This window comes from Meleagris gallopavo, chromosome 8, assembly GCF_000146605.3.
Source record: "Meleagris gallopavo isolate NT-WF06-2002-E0010 breed Aviagen turkey brand Nicholas breeding stock chromosome 8, Turkey_5.1, whole genome shotgun sequence".
Taxonomy (NCBI): domain Eukaryota; kingdom Metazoa; phylum Chordata; class Aves; order Galliformes; family Phasianidae; genus Meleagris; species Meleagris gallopavo.
In genome coordinates, this window is record NC_015018.2 from 21926849 (window position 1) to 21944603 (window position 17755).

General features: G+C 40.8%; 1 protein-coding gene across 1 annotated transcript in view; it reads left to right on the forward strand.

Annotated features, from left to right (window-relative positions):
- ARMH3 (armadillo like helical domain containing 3) overlaps positions 1-17755 on the forward strand; it is a 105013-nt gene that overhangs the window by 17840 nt on the left and 69418 nt on the right. Inside the window, exons 14-20 of the mRNA XM_003208068.4 lie at positions 2748-2841; positions 5563-5664; positions 8699-8757; positions 10049-10114; positions 11171-11240; positions 12633-12693; positions 15473-15561. Of these exons, the coding sequence (XP_003208116.1) occupies positions 2748-2841; positions 5563-5664; positions 8699-8757; positions 10049-10114; positions 11171-11240; positions 12633-12693; positions 15473-15561 (541 nt within the window). The remainder of the gene's footprint in view (positions 1-2747; positions 2842-5562; positions 5665-8698; positions 8758-10048; positions 10115-11170; positions 11241-12632; positions 12694-15472; positions 15562-17755) is intronic.

Consider the following 17755-nt stretch of genomic DNA (forward strand, 5'->3'; position numbering starts at 1 on the left):
TTTGAAATTAAAAAGTCAGTAATTGAATTGGTGAAAAGATAAGTTTTGGGTTTTTTTTGTTTTTGTTTTTTTTCCCCCTCTGGGTGCTTGTCACAGATGTATGTGGGCACAAAGGATGAAAAACAAACCAGGGACTGGATTTATTTCTAGGAGATGCTTCCTGCCTTGCCAAAAAATGCTTGAAGTGTTGAGGGCACAGCTTGTGCTAGGAGCCATTTTTCCCACTGGATGGAAGGACTGTGTAGAGCTCTTTCTATGTTTTGTGATAATGCCATCAGGAGGATGCAGTGAGTTGACTGTGGCAGTAAGAGTGCTGCAGCTATTGGAGCAGTTCATACACATGATAAATTAGAGATGAGGGAAAGAAGCTGATCCGGCTCCAAGCTGGATTAATTTTTCTGTCTGGATGTGCACACACCACATGTTGTTGTTTGTGTAGGTATCCTTCACTTAGGAACTAATCAATGACTGCTGTCACAACAGAGCACTTCTCCTTGTGCTTTTCGTGGTAAAGAAGCAGAGCTATAGCAGTGTTCTGAAAAGCAATGGGGGCTGCCCTGTACCTCTGAACACAGACCTCTGGATGCTTTTTTTAATCAGTGTATGAATTTGCAAAGACAGTCACCATGAGGGAGAAATACTGAGTCTGTCTGATCTGATGATGGTGCTGTGGCTGGCTGTAGGAATGGCTTGATGAGTTTGAGAAGGCATTACAGTTTAATATGGTAGTTTTGTTTTTTCAAGTACTGCTAGTAATCTGTGGGGAAAAAAAAACACCTTAAAACGGTTAAGGCCTTTCCCCAGCTACTTCACCTCATCAGGGTGCAGCAACACATGCAGAAGAACTTTCAAGTAAGGCTGATGGAGCACTGGAACAGACTGCCCAGAGAAGCTGTAGGGTCTCCTTCTGTGGAGATATTCAAGGCCCATCTGGGTGCCTACCTGTGTGGCCAATTGTAGGGAACCTGCTGTAGCAGGGGGCTTGGATCTCTTCAAGTGTCTTCCACCCCCTGTGATTCTGTCACTCTGTGTAATATGCTACTAGCTAGACATGTGGCACAAAGGAGGGAGTGGGCCTCTGGGGAGCTCCTGGCAGTGGTGTTGATGGCAGAAGACTGATAGGCAGAACTACAAACTCTTTAGAAAGCTTCTGTTCTGGGGCTGGTTAATTCGCTCAAGTTCTTTGCTTTTTGCAGTTGTTCATTCCAACTGCCTCCGAGAGACTTCTGCTTCTAGTTGTGTAATACCAATTCAGGCCTTTATGTGGCCAGGTTATCCCTGAGGGAGAAGAGGGATGAGAGGAGAATGGGAAGAGAGCAGCTGGCGTAAAAGCTCTTGCATTAATAATGAAAAAATAAGCTAGTTATTTGTGAAAGTGGTAGCTGAAGCAGCCACTGTTTAGTGGCTCTGATTGAAGTTTGGTTCTAATGTTGTTCTTGGGTGAATTGCCTGTAATCCCTCTTTTAAGAGAGGTCGAGGTAGGGCATACTGTCTTTTGAGAAACTTCACGAAAGCTGATGAGTGATGAGCTCTTGTTTGTGTCTGTTGCTGAAAGAGGGACTGTGTGAATGACTACCTGCTCCTATGAGAGCTCATAGGAAGAGCTGAGGTATAGCTGTGATGATGCCTGAAGTGTTAATTGTTCTTGTGTTTACCAGCTTGTTGGTCCTCAGTTTTTGCTGCTAGGTGGCACTATTATCTCTTCACTGACAGTTAATTTTTGGGAAAGGGAAGGTAAACACCATAGCAAAATATATGAAAGCAAACATGTTTTATGTAAGATTTTCAATGGAAAACTGGATCTTAAATTTTCAATTAGTACATGTAATTTACAGTTGCCTTTGACTGGTGTAGTATATGTCTGTGCTTCTCATAAAATACATGTATTTATGGTTGCTCATAAAATGAGATACTCAAGGACAGTGTGGAAGCTATCCACTTGTGAAGAAAGAACTAATGTCAAACCAGTAGTTCTATCCCTTTCCTTTTTGAAATTGTGATGATGTATTAAGGCAGATGATACATTTATGTAAAACTTGCCCTATGAAATGGACGCTCTGCTTGGCAGGCAGACTTAAAATAGCGTGGCAGATTGCCATCTTTGGATGGATCTAGATGCTTACAAAGAGTAAAGTCAAAGCAGTAATTAGGCAGGCAACTATTAGCAAAGATGAAATGGGCTGAGTAACTGACTGATGGAAGCAGAGAGGATCAATAATGGTAGTGTTCTTTATGTTATGCATTCTTTTCCTCCGGTGTCTGAGCTTTACGGGAGAAACAAAGAAATAAATTGCCATCATCTTTGAATATGAGCAGGTGGAGGGCAAGGGGGTAGAAGAATTTGCTTTTAGGAAGAGAAATAAAAGGATTGTAGAGGAGGACTTCAAATGCACACCCTTGGGTTGTCTTTGGCGTGATGAGAAGCTGTAAGCAGTGTAGGCTTCTGCTTGCCTTTTCCCCTTCTGTGCTGGAGAAAGGCATATTGTCTGTCTGTTGGGGACAGCTACTGTTTTGTGATATATTTGTATGTTTTGCTGAGTAAATTAATTGATTTACAGTTTAATTGTAGATATCCAAGGTTATAAAGTGTAGCATTCCTCTTCTGAGGAGAGTTTGAAGTTTCCTGATATTTCATGAAGATGTGTCTGTTGTGTGAGAGTGTGGAACAGTACAAGCAGTGATCCGTGTGACTTAGCCACAGGGAAGCTGTTAACCTGTGTATGTTTCGGATTTATGTTTTCTGTTAGAGCCATCCTGAAATGGGGCTGATGACAACACCAACAAGTCCAATTCCAACAACACCTGTCACTCCACTTGGAACCACCCCACCTTCTTCGGATGGTAAGAAATGTAATGATCTCCTGGGATGAACAATTAACAAGTAGCTGGCGAAGCACTTCCTCAAGATAGCAACTAATGAGGTCTGTCTGGTGCAGATGTAACCTGGTGTTCTCTTCCTGGGGAGATCTGCCCTAGTGAACACAAGCAGGAAATGTTACTTGGCACGATTTTAATTGTTTGAAAGATGTTTAGTGTAGTTTCTCTTTTGCCTCGTGTATTTCTTAATGAGGTTGTGTTGATGTTCCTTCTGGAAAGCGTTGTCCCCGTATCTGCGTGAGGGCACACCCAACCTGTTAGTTATTCTACATAGGCTTTTGCTTTTGAGTATTTCTAGTTTCTCTGCCTGGGATTATTTGTCATTGGAGCAGATTTACAGACAGTCGCAGTTCACCATTAATGCACTTGTCCCCAGCTTTGAATTAACTGGGATTTGAATCCAACCTGGGAGTTGAGATATTCCTCCCTCTCGTTGTCTTTCGTCTCTCAGGGTTTGTAAATGACTGCTTGTGCTGAGATCTAAATGAGGTGTTATGTGCCCAAATAAATGTACTTTAAAATAATTGAGAATAAAACCCTTCTTGTTTGTCATGGGTAGTTGCAGTCCAGTTTAAGAGAAGAAAGCAAATGGCCACCTACTTTAATGACATAGATCTGAAGAAAGAATTCAGAGGAGGAATAGAGTCACTTTGAATAGAGCATAATTTGGTAATGTTTAAGGGACCAAGCAGCCTGGGTTACTTAGTTATATCAGCTATTCAGGTCATTTGATATCCTGGTTAAAGATGATCCTCCTTGTGGATGACTTCTGTCTGGTTACCATGGATATCAAAAGCTTCAGTTAAAAAGCTCCCTATGTCTCAAGTCTCCCTGTGCTTGTGTGCTACACATTTTGTGCAACATAAAATGTGGAGGGACGGGCATTTTGTGGGCTTGTGTTCAACACGTACGTTGCAAATGTATCCACGCCCACACTGTATTACACAACTGAAAGAACTGGTGCTTAACCACATCTACAGCTTGCTCATATTCTTTTTTTTTTTTTTTTAATTTATTTACCAAAAAACAAAAGCAAAGCAAAAACTCCATCCTGCTTTCAGCAGAGGCAGTGATGTTAAGGAGCTTGAGGCTTCCTTCTGCATGCAAGGTTACTAAGTTTAAGGACTGGAATTGATCTTCGCGTGCAGGAATTACACTGGGAGGCGTGCTTTATTTGTATTAGCTGTCACCTTGATGATCTCTACACTGTGATGATTATTATTTTTGTTTTTTGTTGACCTCAGCTTAGTTATATTTCAGTGGTATTTCTTTAGTACTGCTGTTATTTTAAAGGTATGTCAGAATTTTCCTCATTTTCTCATGTCTTGCAACTCAGCTTTAAAACTTGCCTGTGGCTGAGAGTTAGTAAGAGGCATTTTGACTTCGGAATGAAAAGGTTGCTTTCTTCTTTTTCATGCATTTGAAAGAATAAAAGCTTGGTTGAATTATTTCCAAGTTTCAGCAATGTGTAGAAATTTGTCTGTGATTTTCAGGCACTTTTTAATGCTGACTGGAATTAAAAATGGGTTCATATTCTGGTTTGAAATTTCTATGGTTGTTAGCCTTTAATGTGAATTAAAGCCTTTTAAAGTTTCAGAGTGTTTGGGTAAAAAATGCAGTGTCTGTGCCATGAACCAGGGTAGGCAGGGTAGGATCTTGAGAGCGATTTCCTTTTTTTCTTTAAATGAGACTTTTTCTTCTAAGTGTTAGTCCATAATATGTAAATCAAGCGTGCCTGTCACCATAGTTATCTAAATGTCATTCATTGTGTTCATTGTAACAGCTTTGGAAGGACATGTGGAGATATAAATAAGTTTTTTCCAATTCTTTAGTCAATTCCTTGAGCTATTCATAACACTGGGAATTAAAGAGTTTTCAGTGTCGTTGCTTGGACTTTGCCAACAAACTGGCCATGCTAGCAACGTGTTAGTTGTGCTGCACTTTCAGGATTGGATGGACTAAAACAACTTGGGGATGTGCAGCTCTCAGAAGCTAAAAACCCCATTATCATTTCTTTGATGTGATTTGAACAGCAAGGTTACATTGATCTATTTGGCCTGTTGTTTCCAAGGGCTACGATTGTGTATTCAAGGATTACACAATCCTGAGCTTCATGAGAACCTTTATTTACTGTGCAGTGGGTCTCTCAGTGCTCAGTTCTAAGAATCCTGCATTTTATTCTTGGTTCATCCCTTGCATCTTCCTGTGCCTGCATATCCTTCAGTTCCACGGGTAACTAACCTTATTTACATCATTCTAGGGTTATGAGGTTTAAATCTTGAATTGTAAAATACACTGTTAAATCAAACCCTTTTTTCTTATGTAGAATTACATACGGGACCTAATTAGGTATTGGTGAGAATATCTTGAGCTCCCTAAGTTAGGAAAATTGATGAATGCTAAAATAGCAGGTTTATCTCTCCTGAAGTGGGTAGAGCAGGACAGAGAAGGACATCACTGCAGAGCATCCCATCCTACCCCTAGGGCAGGAGAAAAGATTTTTGGGGTAGTACCAGTCTTCAAAACAAAATCTTTGCTGGGTGATCATATAGCAGGATAAAGAACTCGGGTAACCTTTTAGATAAGTTGATTCTGTCCCAGACTTATGAGTCTGTGACTTTGTTCTCTGCATACTTCTGTTTTGTGTTTGTGGAGGGTAAGTGTGTCTTATCTGTTTTGTTGCAGTTATAAGCTCTGCAGAGCTACCTTTGGATGCTGATGTACAAACTAGCAACTTGCTGATAACCTTCTTGAAGTACAGCTCCATTGTGATGCAGGACACAAAAGGTAAATAAATTCTGTTGATGTTGCAAGCAGTGTTTCTTGAAATGGGGAGGACATAGGAACACATCTCCAGAAATAGAAGCCAACTGCAGTCCTTTTGGATGACTGAAGGTTCCACCTTCTGAGAAAACAAAATGATTTCTTATTGTGAGATAACAGTTATGTAAGGCTAGGAGAGGATGAATGCAAACAGAAGAGAAGTCAACTATGGGAAGAACGTAGTAATAATAATCACAGTACGTAATAACCAAGCCTTTCCCTGTGCAGGAGTTGTCAGCATATCTGATTTCAAACCCCTGCTCAGAGAGGGGAAATCGTGCACTGGATAGCTATATTTTAAAGAATTTTTAGTCTGACACGTGAGGCAAAGCTCCGCATTGGAAGGAAATACTGTCTTTGTCCTTTGGTACTTGCTGGTCAAACAGGCAGATCTTTAATTATAAACGTGGCAGCAGTGATCTTCACTGTACTGACAATCATTTGCTTGATGAGACACATTCTCATACTGTCTCATACTTGATTCTTCTGATCACTTTGGAATGGGGCTCATTACGTGTTGCTGGAGTTGAAGCTTGGTGATGCTCAGGTACCTGAGGATCCTCTTGTGCTCAGTGATTGTAGGGCAGGACCAGCGTGAACATAACATGTGATCTTTTTTGCTGTATTTCAGCCCACTGCCAACTTACACTGCTTTAAGTTAAACATAATAGCTGAAGAAAAGTAGGAAGACTTTCGTAGAGCTATGATTTGTTGATTATTGAACGTGATAAATGCTTGTAAAAGAACACGCTGTATAGGAGAGTTTTCTCGTGCACGAACTTGCAGGAAGTTGTTTCTGGCAGTCTTGTTCTTGTTCAGTATGCAAGCTACTTGAGGAAAAGGTGAATAATTGAAATTTGGACTAAACAGTACTTCATGGCAGTGTCTAGCATGTCCTTCAGAACCAAGGCAGAATCAGATCTACCTCTTTTTTTTTTTTCTTTTTTCTGAGAGTTGTTGCTAACAGGTTGAATAAGATGCTGATAGAGGAGCATCATTTTTAGACTATTTATTCAAGTGTTTAACTACCCTTATTGTGAAAAAGCTTCATGTGCATCCTAAGTTCTTTAGTGTGATTTAAATTAATTACTGCTTATCTTCCCCAGGACGGATATTGAGAATGGATAATTTCTTTCTTCTTTGTGACAACCGTTATGTATTTGAAGTCTGCTTTCATGTTTTCTCTTGCTTTTGTCTTTAAACTAAACAGCCTCAATCTTTGTTCAGTCATTTTTTATAGATTGTACACATGAGTAGGTGTACCAGCTCTCTAATTATTCTTATTTGCTTATTTCAGGGCTTCTCTTGCTGATCCAAGTGTATGGAGCAATTTTATGTTTTTAAATTTAACTGTGGCTCTTAGTAGTCACTGTAGTACAGGAAATATGCATTGGTCCTCAGGAACTGCCAGACTAGATTAGTTTCAGATGGAATGAGATCTGATAGAGGTTCTGTGCTAAACAAGCCAACTAAAGATGAGTTTATTCTGTTATGTGACAGGGCATGATGCTTCTTTCTCTACCTTGGTGCTAGTATGTAAAACATCTGAAGGTTGTGTGGCTGATAGACAATGTCCTTGCCTCTGTGACAGATGGCAGTTTGTATCAGTAGTTCTACTGATCAATCAAGTGTGCCTTCCAAACCACTGCCTATTAATTCTAGTAAGGATATATTGGGTTCTGCCTACCTTTTTTTTTCTTGTGTAGAAGAAAGCATTTGACAACAGTATAGTAGCAAGGGGGGAAAAGGAGAATTTTATTTTCTCTCTGTCTTGAGACAGGTGGGAACACAAAGAGGAGACTGGCTTGTTCCACTTCCAGGACTAGGCAGCTGTTCCAGTTCTATCCCAGAGAGCATAATTTAATAGACAGCATTCTGCTAGATCCTCCTCTCTATTTCTCTCTTGTGCCAGTCAGAGGCAGCTGCACTGGGAGAAACAAAAGCTCTGTGTTATTTTTTTTTCCCCCATCTGTAAAGTAGGGTTCATACTGCTACATCTCCCTGTGGGAAGTGGTCTGCTTTGTTCCTTTAATGAAGAGTGCTGTGAAGGTACAGAGCGTCTGTGCGAGTAACTGCCTGCGTGGTTGCCCCATAACTGCTGAAAGTGGCATGATCTTCACAACGTGTTGGCTGAAAGCAGAGTACTTAGTGTGGAACAGGAGCCTTTACAGCATGGTCCCCGGAGAGAAGTGTTAGCAGCACCTACAGAAATATACAGTGAGGCCTTACGATAGGAAAATAACAAGGCTCCAGTGTATCACTGTTCTTTGAAGCCATTTTTCCTGCTTTGCTAGGGTAGAAAACTTTTCTACCCTAGCTGAGATAAAGAGACATGGGAGAGATTTTTAACACTCCCATTTCAAAATTCTTCTCCTCTTACTCAGTATAGCAAGATGAAATCAGCATAGTTCAGTTGCTGGTTGCAGGACATGACCAGCGTGGGACTCCTCTGGCTTAAAATGCTTAGTCTTTGCAGACTTCATTTCATTCATGGCTTTACGTAGGGCAAACTACGTCATGTCTCTCAGCAGTGAGGTTAAAGCTCAGAGCATGAACTCTGGACATGCTTGTTCTGTTGTGCTGTGCCTCTACCAAAACTTGGCTTGTTTCATAACCTACAGCAACACTGACGTCTCTCCATCTTACCTTAGAGAGTACATATACATAAAAAGTGCATATCCACTGTGGCAGGCAGGCAGATTAACACCACTATATAGAGTATCTGTGAAAGTAAAACTGAATGAGAAAGAAGCCTCATTGATATTTACCGTGGCGATGGAGATTCAAATCAGGAACTTGACTGTTCACAGAAACGGTGGGGAAGACTTCATGGGGTTTAGTGTCCAGGCTGGAGGGTGAGTGCCCAGTGGAGAGTACCTACACTGTTAGCGATTGTGAGGAAGAAGTATTAAAACTCTCCTATTGCAAAAGCTTTCTCACTCGTCAGCATTGCCAAGCTTGTATAGCTCATGCAGGAATTGTTTTTGCTTCTTTGCAGATGAGCACCGGCTACACAGTGGCAAGCTGTGTCTGATTATCCTGACATGCATAGCAGAGGTAGGTTTCTTGTGAGACTCTTCAGCAGATGGTGTGTTTCAGGGCCCTATCTGCATGCACATCCCCTGCCTCCTGTTCACCGGGAGCTGAAGATCTACAGTGGCTGTTAGTAATGAGGCCCTCAGGCACATAATGTTTTGCTGATAAGCCTGATGCAATACTGTTAAAATATACTTAAAAATTGGATCATTTTATTTGGTTTAGCCAACTCACAGGGACAAAGAGAGAAAATAGTGAACCTAAAGCCTGTCTCACTTAGCTAGTAAGTGCTTTTAGATGAGTAATGTGTGAATGTCTTTCATGTGTCTCATGCTTGTGGTAATCATGGGCAGTGCTGTATCTTATCTGCCAGAGAAGGGTTTTATAAGTCTGAAAGAGTATTGCAGTTACAGAATGGTAGGAAAGCTGGCAGTAGGATGAGAAGATCAGCAGTCTGTGTCAGCAGTCCTGGTGAAGGTGCTCCAGTCTTATGGGAAACAGACAGTAATGGCCTGGCTAATGGCTTGTCCTGAATGGTGATTGAGTCTGTGGGGCATTTGCGTTTTGCTTGCTCGCAAGTAAAGATCTTTTATTCTTAGCAAAGAATAAAAAGCAGCAATATTGATATACAGCTTGAGAATTGTGAAGTAGTGTTTCTTCAGGGTGCGTTTCTGATATTTATAATTGATTTTGGCTCTCAAGTGCCTTCTTCAGGTGGGCACATAGATAATATAAGAAATGCTGTTTCTCCGTATCAGGGGCATGCTTCAGCTTTGATATTAGAGAGTGTATTTAATACCTGACCTGACTGTGCATTGCCTGGAGTAATAGTTTGATTTGTAACTGGGCTTGAAACAAGTTTTGCCTGAGGGGTGGGACAGCTGATCAACCTACTTGCTAGCACATGTGTGCAGGGACGTCTGGCATGATGGCTGCATCGAAAAACCAATAGAAACCTTTGTGGATAAAGTTACAGGGACTTGTGTGCGTTATACAGCACTTGTTAAAATCTTGATGCTGTAGCTTGCACAGTCTACAGTTTTGATGAGCAAAGAAATAGAACAGAAAATAGACCTTGAAGGAAATAGCAAATAGTGCAGAGTGTGACATGGAATTCAGATCAGGAAGATTTTACCTTTGTGGGACTGAAGGCATGCCTGGGAATAAAAGGAGGTTTTGAGGGTGTTTTCAGCATATAGCTGCTTATTGGGAGCTCTGCACTGAAACACATGTGGTTTGAGAGGCAAGTGGAAGTTAGTGGGCAGGTAGTTTTTTATTCATCATTTTTCCTTTTTTTTCTTCTTTTCCATAGGATCAATATGCTAATGCTTTTCTCCATGATGACAACATGAATTTTCGAGTAAACCTGCACAGGATGGTGAGTTTTTCCTGTGGATGCTTTGATTTTTCTCTTTGGGATGAGAACATGGGATTCAAGTCCCTGTATGCTGAAAACTGTGTCGCATATATCTAACCTAGATTGCTAAGGCATGTGGAAGTGCTGTCAGAAATGCAGCAGTTGGAGGATGATTTTAAAATCACTCCCAGAATGTCTAATTCCTTCAAAGGATAAAGAGTTGGTTGCATTGTTGTGAATTCAGAGACCTGTGTAGCTGGAGAAGAGCTGTGTACTGAGATCTCTGAGGAAATCTGTGATAGAGAGAACGTTCTGCCTTAACCTTCAGCAAGCATTGGTCCTCGTGTGATATATTAATAGCCAGTTGGAGTTGCGTTGAGTTCTCTGATTTTGGCTTATGCTTTCTGCTGAGGGTGGAGGATTCAGCTTCAAAGAGGAAAATATGTTTTCTGTATGTTTTTCCTGTAGGTATCTGTGGAGGAAGTGTCCTTATCTAGCTCATGGAGCTTTGTAGATAGGGGTAACTGAGTGTTTCTCCTGACTTGATGCATTCTGTTCTTACGGTGCTGGTGATTGCCACCTCATCTGACACTGGAACAGTGTTCGGAAGTGTTACTAATCCAAGGTAGAAATAAGCATAGTGTGAAGGTGCTAGTCTTTCCCACTCAACAGCAAATTTGCTGCCTAGTTAGCCTTTCTGGCTTTCTGCAGTCAAACCAAAGCCATTTGATACTGCATGTGCTATTAAGAATGCAGATCAGACTTCCGAGTGAGGAGCAAATCGATAGGTTTCCAAGGGAAAGAAATTGCTATGTGATGTTTTTTGTTCTGTGATATAACAGTGCCCTGTAGTTACACACCTAGAATAACAAAAACCTGGTGGTCAGCGTGCTGAAAAGCAAGCAAAATTATTTTGTTTCAGCTGTGGCCTTCAGAACTAATATAAGTGAGATAGCAGTCGGAGAAAAAGACAAAGGGAATCTGTGCTGATGGTGGCATTTGCATGAAAAATACAGTAATACACAGAATGTCACTTCAGGCTTATTCTGACTTCTTTTCATCTTTGTGTGTTTGAAGCCGATGAGGCATAGGAAGAAAGCAGCAGACAAGAACTTGCCCTGTCGCCCGCTGGTGTGTGCAGTGCTTGGTGAGTACTGTTAGAGTGCCCACGTGCTTCCTGAAGAATCTTTTGTTCTGCAGCAGAAATAGATGTGTAGATTAAGAGAAGGGGTGGATGGACTTAAAAATAAGGCAGTTAAGTAAGGAGATTTCCAGCAATGGACGGTCCATCTCTCTACTTGGCTGCCTCACAGAGAAGTTAGAAATCCTGTGTACATTTGCAGTAAGTTTTGCAGAAGCCTATTGGCCCTGAAAATGTAACAGTAGGGAGGGCAGATGATTAATAAATTCAGAGTTTTAAGTGATGGTAGTGACAGCTGGTCGCAAGTACCATCTAGATGATGAAATGAGAACAAACCTATGGAGAAGACAAATGCTTGTTGAGGAGGTCTTGCTGGGCATTTAGCCTTTTCTGAGGGGGGAAAAAAAAGAACAATAGGGTTGTCAGTATCAAGGATTGGTTTTGCTTGTGGATGGAGGCACAGGTGAAAGCTTTTCACACAGAGAATGATGAAATTATGAGACTCATTGCCATGGAGGCCAAAAGTATAAATGGATACAGAGATGGATGGAGGCTGGCTTTTAAGCCTGATGAAATGGAAGCAGTCTTGGAGTATAGCATTTTCAAAAGCATTTTCATGTTTGTTGAAGGCACAGTGGAACAAATAGGGAATGAATCATTCTAGACTTCCCAGATACCATGTACTTTTGTCCTGGGCTTATTTTTTGTCACTATTCAGTCATATTTCTGGGCTATTAGGACCCTTTGAGGTTATGTCTCCCAGTTGTTACCAGTGGCACAGCTTAAGCGTTTTATGCTGAAGTGAGAACACGCACATCTTTGATTAGTGTTTATTGGCTGAACTGTAGTAATTTCTCTTTTTCAATTGTATTTTTGAGTTCTTTACTCACAGTGGGATAACCTAAAGAGACATTTTTTGTTTATTTGCTGAAGGAGTCTTAAGCAGAACTGTAGTTTGTGTTAAGACCAGCCTAGATGTACTTGCTTCAGAATTTATTTTGATGATAGATAGGTATTCTCTGTAACATCTCTGAAAGTAAACCTCTGTGTTGTGTGTTATTTCTGATGAGAATAATTTTCTAAAACGTGCTTCTCAAAGGACTTTTCCACTAGTGACAGGGTTTGAAATATGAGAGCAATTCCAAGCATCAGGATTCATGGTGTATTATTCATTTGACTAGTACTGGTGGAAAACATGCCCTAAGTTTTCAGTATACTTTTTAATTCCAGAGGATGTCTAGTTCTCCTTCGTCAAAAGAAAAATTAATATGTGTTTCTTCTAAGCAGGACTATTGGCTGGTAGGAAAGGTGGAAGGGATTAGTTTGATTTCCTCACTGTCTATTAGAATTTAACTGTGGCTAGCTCACTACTTACTTTATCATTTTCTTTTCCATCAGATTTGATGGTGGAGTTCATTGTGACACACATGATGAAAGAATTTCCTATGGATCTCTACATGTAAGTGTCGGTAGGATGTCTCCTGGTTTCATTTGAAGTTTGAGTTTGGATGGAATTCTAGTCATGTAACAGTCTTCTGGCTGAAATAACGTTTTGTGGGTGGTGGAGAGCAGGATGGCTTTTCATGAACTCTTCCAGCAACTTTTTCTACTTCTGAAATGCTCTGTGTGCCAGGAAAATTGAAAGCAAAATGAATTTCCACCTTTCAGGCTGATTTCCTAATCTACTTGATCAAATACAAAGAGCTTTTCAATCTGAAAGAACCTTCATAATGCGCATTCATTGCAAGAATCCCTGCTTCTCAGAAGCTGAGTTTTTTGGTCTAGAAACTGAAAAGACAGTTTTGGGAGGGGGGAAAAAAAAAAAAGGATGATTGATGTGAGGCCTGGCAGGCAACGTGGAGAGTGGAAAAGAGGTTTAAGCCTGAAGTAGCTTGCTAGTTTGTCCGGGTAAAACTCAATAGTGGGGGAAAAGGAGAGGAGGACAGGGACTTGCTGCGTCCCACTTGGCTCTTAAAATGCTTTGTTCTGATTTGGCCTGAAGGGCAGAACCAGGATTAGGGCAGAAATAGGATTTAGGCAGATCATTGGCTTTGTTCTGGCTGTTCATAGAGCACTGAATTTCCCTTAGACTTGAGCAGCACTGTATACTGTAGAAGAGATACAGATAGTTGGGCTGTTCTCCCTGAAGGTGGCTTCAGGGATGTTACAATTTTGTGCAGATAACCTCAGAACTGCATTGCCTTTGCAAGGGTTATATAGTTCAATTACACATTTGTGAGAAATGTATTTGTAATGACAATAACAGAATTAATTGTAGATAGGTAGTGCATTGAGATTTCACGGTAAAGATGTGAAATGTTTGGGCTCAAAGGTAAGGTCACATCTAGAAACCCTTTGAGTGGATATAATGAGCTGTAGCAACCATCAGTAGACATCTGTATCCATTCCTTTTGGCATATTTGTGCAGTCCTTACACTGCATTTCTGTCTGAAACCATCCCATACCAGACACTGTTATTGCAGAGAAAGTGGGTGTTCTGAATGCACAAATAGTGTCATATTTGTCTGCACTACACTTTAAAGGTGAATATGAAGCTGCTCAATGGAGAACATATTAATATTTAAAAGATAAATCCAGGTTCCTTTCACTAAAGGTGTTATTTTATCTGTCACACATATTATGAATTCTTAGTGTAAAGCTGATTAAACAAGGACTCCCTACCAGAATGGATGCAACTTCCAGACTAAAGTATTGTGGTCTGGGAGTCTGTAGAGCTTTAGCTGTTGCTCTGGCCCCTGAGGCAGGAATACTAGGGCTGCTATGCCCTTCCTCATCTTTTTTTTTCCATGCCTTGCTTTCACCCAGAAATCTATATGTCACTGTGTACAGCCAGTAGGTATCAGTGCTGAAATATGTCTGCGGAGTATTTTGCAGTAACACTGTTGTAATTACGAATAAATGTTTCAATGTTTGCCCAGTTCCTGCTGGTCTATTGCCTTAAATAGCTCTTTTGTAGAGGCTTGCCTTAAATAGTTCTTTTGTAGAGGCCAGTTCTAGTCTTAAAGCCAGGCAGGTCCATAAGTGGAAAGCCAGTAACATCAGAAGTAGCTGTCTCTATGGAGCTGTTGCTGTTCAAGATAGCTGTCTCTGCTATCATAGTGTTTTTACTTTCTTTTCTTGTTTGAATTTACAAGAATCCAATTTCTAATACAGCATTTAATGTGATGCTTGCTATCATGAACGATTTTACCTTTATTCCTCTGAAGTTAGGAGTTTTAGTCCTTAACCCATCATCATAATTTTGGGATCATCTAGGAGTCTGAAAAGATGAACATATACCATTTGTATACTATTAAGGTTTTTTAAAGCTTTATTTTGAATTCTTCGCCTCATCTTGAACAACTACTATGCAAAAACTTTTGATTTGATTTCTCTGTTTGTCTGACGTTTAGTGTCTCTGCAGTGTCTTTTCAGAAAGATGTTTGTATTAATGAGATGTTTTTGAGAAATAAGAACGTAAGGGAAAAAAGGAGAAATGTTCTCATTCGAACTCTTCTCTTTTTCTAGATGGCAATAACTAAAATAGGTTGGTCTAACAAACTCAAATTTGAATATATTTTCTGTCTTGTCCCTAATGGTGGCAAGTGCCAGCAATTCTAATTGGTATATTGTATATTTAATTCTCTTTTGGTTTTGGAGTATGATTGTGTGCCTAAGAGCTTATATACTCTATTCTACAGAGGCTTGTAGGATTTGGAGACTTCACAGCCATGTAGCTTTATGATGAAACATTTCAGACTTGTAGGTGTGTTGTTTGCTCATTCCTAAGTTCATACTTAAGCTTGAAGTGAACTGAAAGTCTTGCAGTTATGGTTTCACTGTGTAAGTTCCTTTAGCCTTGTCAGCTGGGCCAAAGAAGCTAAAAAGCTCCATCATGAACTGGATTTTCCAAAATCTGGTAGCAGTACCTCATACACAGGAAGCCTGCAAGTTAGATAACTCCTTCTGTAGAGGTCCTCACGTAAGGTCAATGAAGAAAGTATTATTTAAATACTTTGAGCTTGAACTGGTGTACAGGCTTCTTTCTCTGGTCTAATCTGCTTCATTCTTATGGATGTTGCTTCCCTTCTGGAGCCCAAAACCATGAGGCCCATCCTCCTTTGTTGGGTTTTTTGTTTGTCTACTGCCCTGCTGCTGATTTCTGCAATGTTTCCAGGTTTGATGTAAAATTGCTGGGAAATACAATGCAGTTAATCCTTTGCCCTCTCTTTTTTCAGACGGTGTATTCAGATTGTGCACAAGCTGTTGTGTTACCAGAAGAAATGCAGAGTGAGGCTTCATTACACCTGGAGGGAGCTCTGGTCAGGTACTTTGCGCCTGCATCTGCAGAGACAGTCAAATATAAAAAGCCTGTCTTTTTGGTGGCCACGGCTCCTTATTCTATGGCTGTAAGGTTAGGCAGCAGGCATCAATTCTGTTAAATCATCTTTATTTTACAGCTTAGTTGCTACATGCAAATTACCTCTTCTAGAAAGCCAGGTCATTATCATAATGGTAGCTAATTTACTTTCTTGTCTGGCCATGATCACCATGGTATCTGAGTATCTTTATTCTCTGTTACTTGAGTCCCTCTTCACCTGATTGGAGAAATGAAATAATGTTTTATGCAGTAGTGTTTCTCTCAGTTCTTTAAGAGCTTGCCTCCTTTCTACTCTCAGGTAAGATGGTGGTGGGCACTACTTTTCCTTTCCACTGTAGGAAGTGGATGTATATGGAATTGTGTGTATGACTCCTGCTAATGAGAGCAACCTGGAAATGTTGGGAGTAGGAAGGAAGAGAGGTGTTCAGCTGTAACCTTTGCATCAATGACAGTGTGATTTGTAGGACTGTTTTATGATGCAGTCACTGTGTGGGAAGTCCGTGGAAGACGATGGCAGAATGGATCCTTAGATGTAACAGACTCTTCAGTGGTTATGGTGTGTGCTCCTCTTCTAACCTTATGAGCACTGAAGTAGCTCAGCTAGGAAAGTACAGTTAATCCCCAAGCTGTTGTGGCTTAAACAAGAGGTTTATGAAAAATGAAGAGAAAGTGATCCTAATTGTGTTTTCCTGGAGCTGTGCTGGAGATTTAGGATCGGCGACTTGCTGGTGTAACGCAGCTCCTATCAGAAATTTGAGAGAATGGCTTTTGAAAAGGTGGTGATGAGTGGCTTCTGAAGCTGCTCTTAATTAACACTAAGTACTTCCCTTCAGTAGCTTTGCACAGCTGAGTTTAGGTACAGAGAAATAAACCAGCAATCTGAATCAGGTTCAGTTATTAAATTTTTGCCTTATGTGACATTCAGGCTTCCTGAATTATTCCTGTGGAAGGTGAAGTGGGTGCTCCTAATTAAGGGATTAGTGATTTCTTTTCTGTAGCTTTCTTTAGAACAGAGCCCCTAGAGGCATGGCTGAAGCATAGTACTAGTTCAGGGGAGGAGCATGTACAATGTAGATGTATGCTGTGAATAGAAATTGCATCTAACAGCGTGTGCAACATCTTCTGAGCTGTTACCAACAAACTGGATCCAGTCCTATTTGGCCAGGGTGAGCTGGCTCTTTCACACACACACTGGCATTGTAGGTATCCCAAAATAAGGCTTTCTCCTTGAAGGTACTGTTCCAGAGTTCAGAGGGTATGTTTTCTGGCATCTTTCGATCCTTGAATTTCCCTATTTTAGGGAGAAAAAGAAAAATCCTTGCAAAACACTGAAATTCAGTATATGGGCATGTTCTTGTTAACCGTCTCTAATTAGCTGTAGGTGTTTGCATAATGCTTGGGAAATGTTAGGTACTGCACGTGCTTGGAAAGCAAAGCAGTCATATAAAATGCTCTGACTGGTCCAGTTTCTGTGAAAGACCAAGAATGTCTGTACAGCTGATGCAGCTGAAGAGCTCCACACCTAGTGTAGGTTGCTGTTTGTTTTGAGAGATCTCTCCTACAGAAGTAACTTACAGTGTTTCATATTCTTTTCCTACAAGGTGTCGAAGTGAACTGAGATTCTTCAGCAGCTGCTAGGTGGTTCATACAGGCTGGAAAGGTCTTGTGTTGACTGATACTTGTCCCTGTAAAAGTGCACATCCTGTCTGCTCCAGATGCGTGTTTCTAGAGTGCTGCATGAGGCTGACTAAATGCTAATTGCCTGCTCTGTCTTGAGAGATATTTCGTAATTAACTCTTATCCCTACTCAGATCTGTCAAGGCTGATCGTTGATTGCCCAGGACATTGTTGCCTTTGACGTGGAAGAGCGGATGTTTTTCTAGTCTTGATCAATCTGTCAGACAATGCCAAAACAGAGTACAGAGACTTATGCATTCATTTCTATGCTGTATGCGAGCATACTCACCTTGAGGCTTTTGCTTTGGACTGATGGATTCGTTGTCACTGCTGGAAGAACAGCTGAAAGGGAACATCTATGCACTCACTGAAAGGTCTGAGATCTCAGGTGCTCAATCAGGCATGTTTTACAGGTCTTCAAGCCCACACTTGTCTTCTTGAATGGCAAGTTTGTGACAGGTGG